General features: G+C 41.3%; 1 protein-coding gene across 1 annotated transcript in view; it reads right to left on the minus strand.

Moving 5' to 3' along the window:
• Positions 1–10,766, minus strand: part of LOC103371468 (thyrotropin-releasing hormone-degrading ectoenzyme) — a gene marked incomplete at its 5' end in the record, with an annotated part of 74,150 nt that overhangs the window by 54,892 nt on the left and 8,492 nt on the right. Inside the window, 2 exons of the mRNA XM_008300801.1 lie at positions 2,623–2,688; positions 4,099–4,236. Of these exons, the coding sequence (XP_008299023.1) occupies positions 2,623–2,688; positions 4,099–4,236 (204 nt within the window). The remainder of the gene's footprint in view (positions 1–2,622; positions 2,689–4,098; positions 4,237–10,766) is intronic.

A 10,766-nucleotide genomic window follows, 5' to 3' on the forward strand; every position in this document is an offset into this window, starting at 1 on the left:
TTTGTGTGTCTGTGAATTTTCTGCATTTCTTTGTGGTCATTTTGCATCTTTTATTCAAGTGTGTGTCTCTTAGTGGTGATTTTGAGTCGATTGGTGATCGTTTTGTGTCTTTAGGTGGTGATTTTTGTGTGTCCTTGTGGTAGTTTTGTGTATTTGTGGTCATTTTGGAGACTTGGTGGTAATTCTGTGTATCTTTAAGGTGATTTTGTGTGTCCTTGTGGTGGTTTTGTGTCTATTTGTGGTCATTTTGTTTTTCCTTTTGTCTTATAATTATGACATTTATCACCACACTTACAGCCACAGAAACAGAACCACATCAGGCTGAAATAAAGCACAATCCTCTTCTTAACTTCTACATTTAACAAAACAACAATGGAAGTTGCCGGCGCCCGGTTTGTGCAGCTTTGAGTCATTTCACAGCACAAATCGTAGGATTCAGGCTCCATCAGGTGCTGCTTTATGCTTTGTTATGAGTTTCATTTTCACTAAACGTCTGATTAGTTCGGTGACGCAGCAGCAGAAGAAGGAAGCCGACGGGGAGCAGATTTCTTCCACATTTTTATTTTTTTCTTCATGCAGCTGAGAGGAGTGTGTTGTGTGGCTCTGCACACACAGACACACACACAGCGTTCTCCTGGATCAGCAGTGTTTTATATAGAAGCCGGTTCTCGCTGTGTTCCAGTTCACTGACAGATTCTGCAGCAGAATCAGGACAAAGTGTGACTCTGTGTGTGTGATTCAGCCACATTTGTGCGACTCTATTCAGAAGCTAAACTATATTTAACCGCCTTACATCATGTGACATCATTTCTACAGTAGCTGCAGCCTGACCTCGTCCAGCGCCGAACACAAAGACCCAAAACACGCCGATCGGGTCGTTTCTCATCGAGTCCAGTCACGATGGACGAGTTTTAGTGACGGTGTGTGTCTGTCTGTGGTCATTCTGTGTTAATTTGTGGTCGTTTTGTTTCCTTAGTGGTCATTTTGTGTGTGATTGTCGTCTTTCTGTGTGTCTGTTTTAAATATTTTGTTCAGTTTGTGGTCACTTTGTGTTTTTGCGGTTGTGTTGTGTCTCCTTGTGGTGGTTTTGAGTCTTCTGGTGGCCATTTTGTGTGTATTTGTGGTCGTTTTGTATCTTTAATGGACATTTTTTGTCTCTTTTTGGTCGTTCTGAGTGTCTTTGTCGCCATTTTGTTTGTAGTTGTCATTTTTTTGTTTCTCTAATGGTCATTTTTTGTCTATTTGTGGTGGTTTTGTGTTTGATTGTGGCCATTTTGTGTTGACTTGCGTTCATGTTGTGTCTCCTCGTCATCTTTATGTGTGTCTTTGTGGTTATTTTGGTCACATTGCGGTTGTTTTTAGTCTCGTTGTGGTCATTTTGTGTGACTTTTTGGTAATTTTGCGTGTCTTTTGTGTTAGTTTATTGTTGTTTTGTGTCCCTTTTTGGTTGTTTTGTGATCACTTTGTGTCTTTGTGGTGGTTTTGTGTCTTTTGGTGGTCATTTGTGTTCCTTTTTTGGTAATTTTGTGTGTCCTTGAGGTGGTTTTATGCATCTTTGTTGTTATTGTGTGTCTCTTTTGTGTTTCCTAGTGGTCATATTGTTTCTCTTTGTGGTATTTTTGTGTCTCCCGATAGTCAGTTTTTGTTTTGTGTATTCTTTGCGTGGCTTTGTGGTTGTTCTGTGTTAATTTTGTGTCTCTTTGTGGTCTGTTTGTGTCTTTAGGTGGTCATTTTGTGTTACTTTTTTGGTAGTTTTGTGGGTCTTGTGGTGATTTTCTGTGTCTTTGTGTTGCTGATGGTCCCATAAAGATGTGAATGGTTGTGAAACTGCCTGGTGAGGGAGTTCAGATTCATGTCTCCAGCCCTGATGCTCCTCACCAGACAGTTCTGTCAGCATTTAAACCTAAATTAAAGTGAGTGTTGGGTTGCTGACGGGTCTGGAGTCCTGTGATGTGACAATAAGGTTAAATGTCCTGGACTCAGCACCAGTCAGAGCGTTTTGGATGAAACACCTTTAAGATCGTGTCTCTTTTAACTGAAGTGTTCAGAGATGCAGCTGTGGATGAACTTTGTGATATTTTAGAAGGTTTTTTAACCCGACTGAAGCATTCAGCTGAATAAATAAGACACAGAAAACGGTATCCGATGCTCCCGGACACACCGACCCCAGCACCCGACCTCAGTGGTTTTAAAACCCTGGCTGCCGTCCTGGACTCCCAGAATCCATCCTTTAGAATAACAAGTTTAATCTCTTGAAAAGTGCCTCCAAAAAGAGTTTTGTTCCGTGCCTGAGACCGGCGGCTGCGCTCGGCTTGACCTCGGGTTGCGTACAATTGATTACAGCATTGACAAGTTGTTACATCAGGAAGCAGCAGAAAAACTCCCCGACTCTCCGGCTGCAGCCTCTGCAGTCAGATGCACTTATTCACTGCTCATCTGTATGCTCGGGATGTTCCAGACAGCCGGGCGTTTGCCAAAACATGACTAAACACACAGTCACGGTGTCTGTGCTGGGCTCTGAATCCCTGCATGTTGCGTTGGTGACAAATCACTTTAAAGCCCAGCTGCCGCCTCAGATACCGAAACCTCTGTATGCACAGCTGGACCGGCGCATGAACTTACGTTGAGGCCTTTTTGGAACAGCGGCTGTCCCATCACGTTAGCCAGCATCCGGATCAGCGCCGCCCCCTGCAGGCGGTGCAGAGAAGCACACCGTCAGACATAATAAACACCATTTTTCAACTCCAGCAAACATTTACATGATGCAAAACACGAGAGAGTAAATCAGGATTCGTTTCCATTTGCTGCTTTGGAGTAAATAACTGTCGACTAAAGGAGGCGCTACAGGCTACGTGGCTAATAAACAGAGTAGAACAAGATGGGAACAAAGCGAGTTTGTTGCTAACCGCTAAAAATCCTTTAAGAAGAAGATGCAAGACGCTAAACTTTGTCCATCTACAAGAGAAAACTGTCCAGGAATTGTTCATCTTAATCAAAAAAGTAGTATTATGTTTTAATGTCAGCTGGTGTCGGCCATGTTTGATCATGTCCGAAGACGAAAACAACGAATGTAAGTTAAACGTTCTCTACGTTACAACTTTTAGAGGAAAAGTTTCCATTTCCTGTGATGCTATTAACATGTTTACAAAACTTTTTCTCATGTGATACTACATAATTTAGTAATTAAGTAATACTCAGATTACAGCATTGTGGGGGTTTAGCTAGCAACAGGCACCACAAAGACTTTTATCTTGAAACTTTGCATTTAATTACACAACGTGGACAGAAATGGACGTCGTGACCTCCGAACAGAGAACACAATATATTTTTTGAAGCCATGGAAACAGCTAATGAAGACAAAACAGGTCAGTGCTACTTTAGTGAACCTTTTTTAAAAAAGTAGGTTCTAGTCAATGACAGGAACAGTGCCGTCATGTTAGCTAATAACAAAAGATGTTTAAAAAAAAGAGTAAATGGTTTGTTTTCAGGTTAGCGACTTTGGCGAGTTAGAACCACAGTTTTGGTTTAAGCACATGAATTCAGATCATAAAGAACAGTTTGTTAAATCTCTTGTTTCAACCCCTACATGAGCCAGTGGGTTTAAAAGGCCTGTTTTCTTTAAAAAAAACAAAAGAAAAATGCCCAAATGACACCATCTGCCAGAGCTAGAAACTATAAAAACAGGGAGAAACATCAGATTTTTAACTTTCTGGTGTTCTGTCATGTTTGACGAATGGAAAGAACTAAAATTAAACTTGAAAGTGGGATTTTTGTCTTATTTTATACTTTATTTTAAATAAGAACCATCTGGACAAAACCAATCTGGTGAAAAACGGTCTTACGTGAAGCTACATTTGACACCAGCATCATCTCCTAGATTTGATTTATTCTGTGGAGAAACAGCGCCACATTTCAACCACTACTAATATTTATAGTAGGACAATAAAACATTCAATAAATATACTAAAGTTACTCAAATCAGCTGATTCTGAAGGGATCAGGTGGGAACTTCTGTCCATATTTGGTTTATTTCATACATAATGACTCCATTGGACAGCATTAATGAATTCAGCAGCACGAACAACTTTCTGGACTCACTTTCTTGTAGGCGATCCAGTCGAAGACCCGGTCGATGTCCGTCGCCTGCTCCACCTCCTGGGAGATGGGATGGGAGGAGCTGAGGCCGTCCAGCAGCATCACTTCGTGCAGGACGTCGGTCAGGAAACGCTGCTTCTCCTGAAAACACAAAGCGTCGGCGTTCATCACTGGATGACTGACGGCGTATCGACGTCCGACCCTCTGGAGACCCGCTGTGACACTTAGCGGATAAACATGTCCAGAGCTGGATTCATGGTCCGTCCAGGCCAAATGCTGGACGGTCGGATACCGCTGCAGACGCCTACGACTTCACTAAAGCAGGGTTTATCTAAGACAGAGGAATCTTTGGCACACCCAGGACAAAAACCACGAGCCAAAGAATAATAAACATTTTAATTTACTCATGCATAATCGACTTTTTTGTTCATAAAACGGTCAGAAAAAAAAAATAAAATGAATAGATTTATGTCAAATAACGCAACACAGACTGTACAAAGACTGATCTCACTGTCCAGATTAACTAACTGAATGCATTGTTACAAGACAATAACATCTAATTTACTGATTCAAATCGAACTTTTAGGTTTCAAACATTATTTCAATGGGTAGAAATGAGATTAGCTGATATAAAAGGAAAGTTTTCTTCACCTTCAGTCCACTCATCTACCTGCTTCCTGACACTGGAGCAACACAGATGTCATTACAGGAAAGCAAAGTTTGTGGCAGAATGCTAAAGAAGCAGATTTTGAATAATTTTCCAAATTTCCAGCATTATCATTCTTTTACCAATTATTTGATCCCTGATAGTCATGTGATACAACAGAAATCTACTCCGTGTTGACTTTGTGGTTTTAAGTAATGGAAACGTCATTTTTGATCCCAATTAGTCTTGAACACATGAGCCTTGGTCAGAGTTCATTAACTGTTACAGAAGTCTTAGTCATGGTGCCCGTTGCAAGCTAGACTCCCACAAACAGAAAGAGGCTCCACCTGGTGGAACAAGCAGGTACTACAGCTAAACTCAAAAACATCTTGATACCTCTCCACAATGACTCAACACTTATAACTCATCCATGATTATTAAAAATTGTCGAGAATACGGAAAAAAAAAAAGTTGAAACTTGAAATGACTCAAACCTTTGTCCAAAATGCATCTAAGATGACATAGAATGTGTTCAAAATGTGTCCAAAATGACTCCAAAGGTGCCTAAAATGACTCAAAATGTGTCTAAAATGACATAAAATGTGTCCAAAATTATGTTTGTGTTTAAAACCCTAACCCAAACCCCACCACACAAGTCTTAGTCACGATGCCTGTTACTAGTTAAACCCTCACGGTGCTCTCTTGCGAAAGTTCCTGACCATCTACAGGAAGTTTAAAAAAAACACTTTGGATGCAGTTGTTAAGGACATAAAATGGACAGACTTTAAAACTTTAATGTACTTTAAGAGTGTATTTCATAGAAAACTAGTATTGGATTGGTTCTAGGATGGGACTGGGGGCAACAGGACATCGGTCGGTAAAACAGAAATGATATTGGAGACTTTTGGTTGCTAATTTAACGTCTCCTTCAACACGTCCTGGTTTATATTTACTACATTAATCTTCCATTTAGAGTAAAACAGACGATAAAGCCAGATGTACTCCAGGGTGGTGCTACCTTGCCTTGACGCTCTGTTCCATCTTGTCCATACCATCTCTGGTCTCCACAACGCTGCTGTTTGAGCAGGTAACTGCCGACACTAATCAGCAGTCTTTAGTGGTTTTTGGAATGTGCCGTTTGTTTTGGTTTGCTGCCAGCTCCGGCTGCAGACACACTCCAGTCCAATTAATTATGTTTGGAAATCCAAAGTCAGTCAACAAATTGTCATTTAGCTGAAGAGCCGGATCAGTAAGCAAAGGTTTAGTCGCGCATTCAGTCGACTTTATCTTTGTTTATTGTCACCTCTGTTGTTCATTTCATGTCTTATTTCCATCCTTTTTCCTTCTTATCTAACTTTAGGAGTTTCCCTGATTCATTCCTGTCCTTACCTCCGTCTGATTATTTTAATTATAACGTGTTTCTTTTGACTTCCTCTTTTTTTAATGCCGTCCCTTCAATCCTCCATCTTCTGTTCTCCTTCATTTCCTCCCATTATTCATTTCCTTCTGTCATCTCTCCTCCTCCGGCCGTCTGGTTTCGGCGTTTTAATAGACATCTGCAAACATGTCGAGCTTTAACGAGCTCTGTCTAAATTACCCCCGGGATCAGGCTAAATCCGGAGGAGTGCGGCTCTGTCTAATTCATGGATTACCGTGTTTACTGTGGAGATTTGGTTTTTAATGAACCTCCATCTCGTTAAGCAATGGAATTGTTGGCTTATTAAGTTTTACTCGTTAATGGACGGAATGAACAAGAATCTCCTTTAAAATTAACAATATCTGCAGGGATCTGGCTAATTCTTGGCCCCGACGTAGCTCTGCGTAATTTATGGATTAAAGTAGATGTGGTTTTAATGAATCTGCGTCATGTTTGAACAAAAAGTTTCTGGAGATGTTACGTTTTTAATGAACGAGAGGAGAAACAGAGAAATGTATATTTCACATCGTCTGCTGGGATCAGGCTACTTCTTGGTGGATGTTGGTGCTGATATACAGGCGTCGAGTTTCTGTCTTGTTAAACAGTAAATGTGAAGTCTTAGAGGAACTTCTGGAGAAGAAGCTGCTGAGCAGGGCGTGACTAACTCCTGGATCCGGATACTTTGTTTCTTCTTGCTCGATGTGCACCTGTCTAATACCTGGTGTAAACAATACGTTCAGGATTGACAGACGAGTCGCAGATCTGACTAATATCTGGATATTCTCCTGGTTTAAACAGGAGATGGATCCCTCCTCCAAGGATTTGGCTAATCCTGTGTAATTCCTGGATTAAGGTAGATGTTTCTGGGGATATTAAGTTATTAAAGAAAGAGAAAACTCAGAGATTTTTTTACATTGTCTGCTGGGATCAGGCTTGTTCTTGGTAGACGACTAAATCCCTGAGTGCTGATTGAAATTTTATTTACAATTTCCATCTTGTTAGACTGTAAAGTTTCAACTTTTAGTGAGAGCTGAGCAGGGGAAGACTAATTCCTGGATCTGGATTTACGTGTTTCCTTCTTTCGATCTCAGCAAATCTACAATAAACAGATAAACAGTCGCGGATCCGACTGACTTCTGGATGTTTTTCTGGTTTAAACAGGCGACAGATCCCTCCTCAGGCTAATTCCTGCTTTCATCTCGGAAGCGCCGCAAACACAAACAACAGTCAGGTGAACAGACAGCAGAGGGACTCCACCACAAATCACGCAATTAGTTAATTGGTTTAATGGTACATTTGGACGAAACTAGAACGACTTGGTGAGAAATGGGTCTAAATGAGACATCAGCTCTAATTAACGGACACTTTAAATCACCTGGAGAGAGAACGAGTCGCTCCATCTGGTCCATCTGGTCATTAGGAACCAGATGGACCCACATGTGGAGGGACGGCGGACAAACGGGCCGACACAAACACAGATGGAGGACGAAGCCGCTGAACTTTTCAACGTCTGCTCGTCTCCTTCACTTTCCACTCCGTCAGTCCTCCTCCCGTCTCGTTTCTGTGTCACTTTAAAACTTGGCACGTTTGGCGAACAGACGGCACTCTGAGGAACATCTCAATACGGAACTCACCGTGCCCACGACCGGGAAAATCCTGTTTCCCGATTGGCCGGTGGGTCTGTTCACCTTGAACGTCGCCCGGGTCAAAAGTTCGACTTGTTTTCCGGGAACGTTGCAGCAATGCTGATGAGTCAGACTGAAAACAGAACTGAGTGTTTTTACCAAAGTAGAGTCGCGACTAGACGATTGTGATGAAGAAACAACCAGCAAATTTAGTTTCACTGCAACAATTCCGTCAAAGATCTGACCAGAAGCTTACGGACGGCAACCAAAAGCATCAAACTCGATGACCGAAGGTCATTTAACCAAATATAAACGTTGCTGTTTGAGTATTTTTGACCAGATTATCTCGTATTTCCAAAAGACCTTTAATGAATCAATGAAAGAACCAAAACAACCGTCTCAAAGCTTTGAGTTCCGTACTTGGTTTTTACAAGTCTTCTGTTCACGGCTGTATCGGTTGTATTTCTTTAAGGATCAGCTTTCGACATCACGACCTCGAGGGATTTTGCGACCACTGGTATATTTGTGATTCCTCCTTAAACTGTAGCTGAACATGTTGTAGGTCTGCAGCTACCACTAAGAGAAGAAACAACAGTTTTTACACTGGAAGATCTGCAGTTTACAAACACGAACAAGGCAAATCCGGTCTAGAATCTTTTCTTAAACCAAGAACATGTGCACCGTGAATGTTGGACCGTCAAGGTATAGTTTTCTGTGACGTCTTGAGGCGAGATTTGGCAAAAATGGCTGAAAAACAGGTCCAAAGCCCACGATTGTTACCCTACACAGTGCACTTATTAGTATCTGCTGGATTTGTCTTCCTGAATAGGAGTTCTATGCTGAAGACTCGCGGCACAGACGGAGTTTGACATGTTTACATGATGAAGCAGGAGCTCTGGGAGCAGCACAAGGACACTACTTGGACAAGGATGATGGTCAACTCTAGAGGAGATGTTTGGTTTTTATGGGTGCAGACAACCTTCTTGCAGTAGGTTATGACGGGTAACGCTGTAAATCAAGAAGAAATCAGGAAGTTCTTGGGCGATATTTTGCTTTTGGCACATTTTTCCTCACTGAAGCTCATTTTTCTCTGCAACATAAAGTCCTGCACCTCAATGGAAACACAACAACCATGAAGAAGGTGTGAGAAATATCTTCTGTGTGACGACGCCATAAATCAATAAAAAAAAACACTACGTTGAAGCTGCTGTGTTGTAATTTGCGGTTCGACCTGATGGTGGCAGTGCTGTCTCACTGTTTTAATGCCTAAACTCAGACCTAGTGATGAAGAAGTTTGTCTGTTTGCCTCATTATGATTTCACAAGACGCCACAACAACAAAGAAAAACACACATAATACAGTAAAGTGATGCTGCAGCACCTGAGTGTCGGGTTCAGAGCAGAACCGCATTCTCTTGATTCTGATTATCGTGACTGCAGCTGATTTAGATTTAGTTTGTGCTCAATTCATGTCATTGAGTCATTTAACAGCAGAACCGGAGCATGAAAAAGACAAAATAAGGAACTAAACTACATCCAGCTCGTGTATTTAAAGACCTTCCGACTGCCTCGACTCCGCTGCTGTAAACTCACAGCCGGTTTTCTAAACACAGATTTCCAACTTGTGAAGCCACAAGATCTCGGAAACTTTTTTAATTTGTCCAGAATCTGAACTGCTTGGGCTGAGAAACGCTGGACACGTCTCTTCTGTCGATCCGCCGACGGACAGCAGAGCTTCCAGCTGATTACTGAGATTCAGGTTCGGTGGGTTTCACTCAGCGAGAAGTTAAAGAACAAGACGAGGCGGCAGAAATAAATCTGTCCAAACTGAGAAACACTCGTCTGTTTCTGTGTATAACAGCAAAAATGTCATAAAGAATGTGTTGTTGTGTTGTTAAAACACTCAGAAAACATACAAGCGGTGTGGTTTTAATACAGTATAACCTGCTTTATGTATGTTTGTGTCTGGTTCAGGATTAACCTGTTTCTAAACAACCAAACACGAGTCAAACTCACTACAAACACGTTTTCTCATTCTGTCGGCATCCACGTCTAAGAAAAGGAGGAAATATCGATCGGCCTTTGTTCTCTTTAGCATGAATATTTCATATTTTTGATTGGGAGTCTTTTTGTTTCCTCGCGTCGGCCGACTTTCACCTCTGGCCTGTTGCCTCTTTGTGGATGCAGCTCAGTTAATGGAGGCTAAAAATAATGCACACACTCCTAAATAGCAATAACGCTGCTTTTCAGAAGCTTTCTTACATTAATGTTACCAGAAAAATGTCCCTAATGCATCACATTTTGCAGATTTCCTCCCTAATATCGATGCCCTGTGCTGTAAGAGATCATTTTAACTGCTTTTTATACTATTTAAAGTGGCGTAAAGTCCTTTTTTAAAAACTCATAAATACACATTTATTGTGGTCTGAATGATATTTGTAGAGTCTGACACCAGAAAGTTGTTGATCTGCCAAAGTTTCTTTTCTCCTTAAACTGATTTTAAAGCTCCCGTGTGGTGAAAATCCATTTTAAAGTCTTTTCTAAACTTGAATTTGTAAAAATAAAAGCATTGAGAAACATGAAAACGTTCGCCGAAGCCGGTCCTGCAGCTCCCTCCACGCCTCGACAGCCTCCAACATTCACCAGCCTGTAAGAGTTTTATTCACCGTCTCCATAAAGACTCCATAAAAGATAGTCGTCCGGCTACAAAATGGGAATGAAGCTGCCTCCAGATTCAGAAGGAGCAGCTGCCTTGCAGTCCGCCAGGTTTGTTTACTTTCTAAAGTTGTTTGTGCTAAACTCTGAAATGTCAGAAAATAACCAGAATGTGATGAAAAACAGGCTCAGAATGAGCCAATTGACTGCAAAACAACACGCAGCAGCCAAATAGAATCAAATAAACTGATAAAATAACCAGACAAATATGCAAATCAACCAGAAAATTGTGAAAAATGACCAGAAAATAGCACAAAATAACTACAAAA

Source organism: Stegastes partitus, unplaced genomic scaffold (assembly GCF_000690725.1).
Source record: "Stegastes partitus isolate 25-593 unplaced genomic scaffold, Stegastes_partitus-1.0.2 Scaffold1592, whole genome shotgun sequence".
Classification (NCBI taxonomy): Eukaryota; Metazoa; Chordata; class Actinopteri; family Pomacentridae; genus Stegastes; species Stegastes partitus.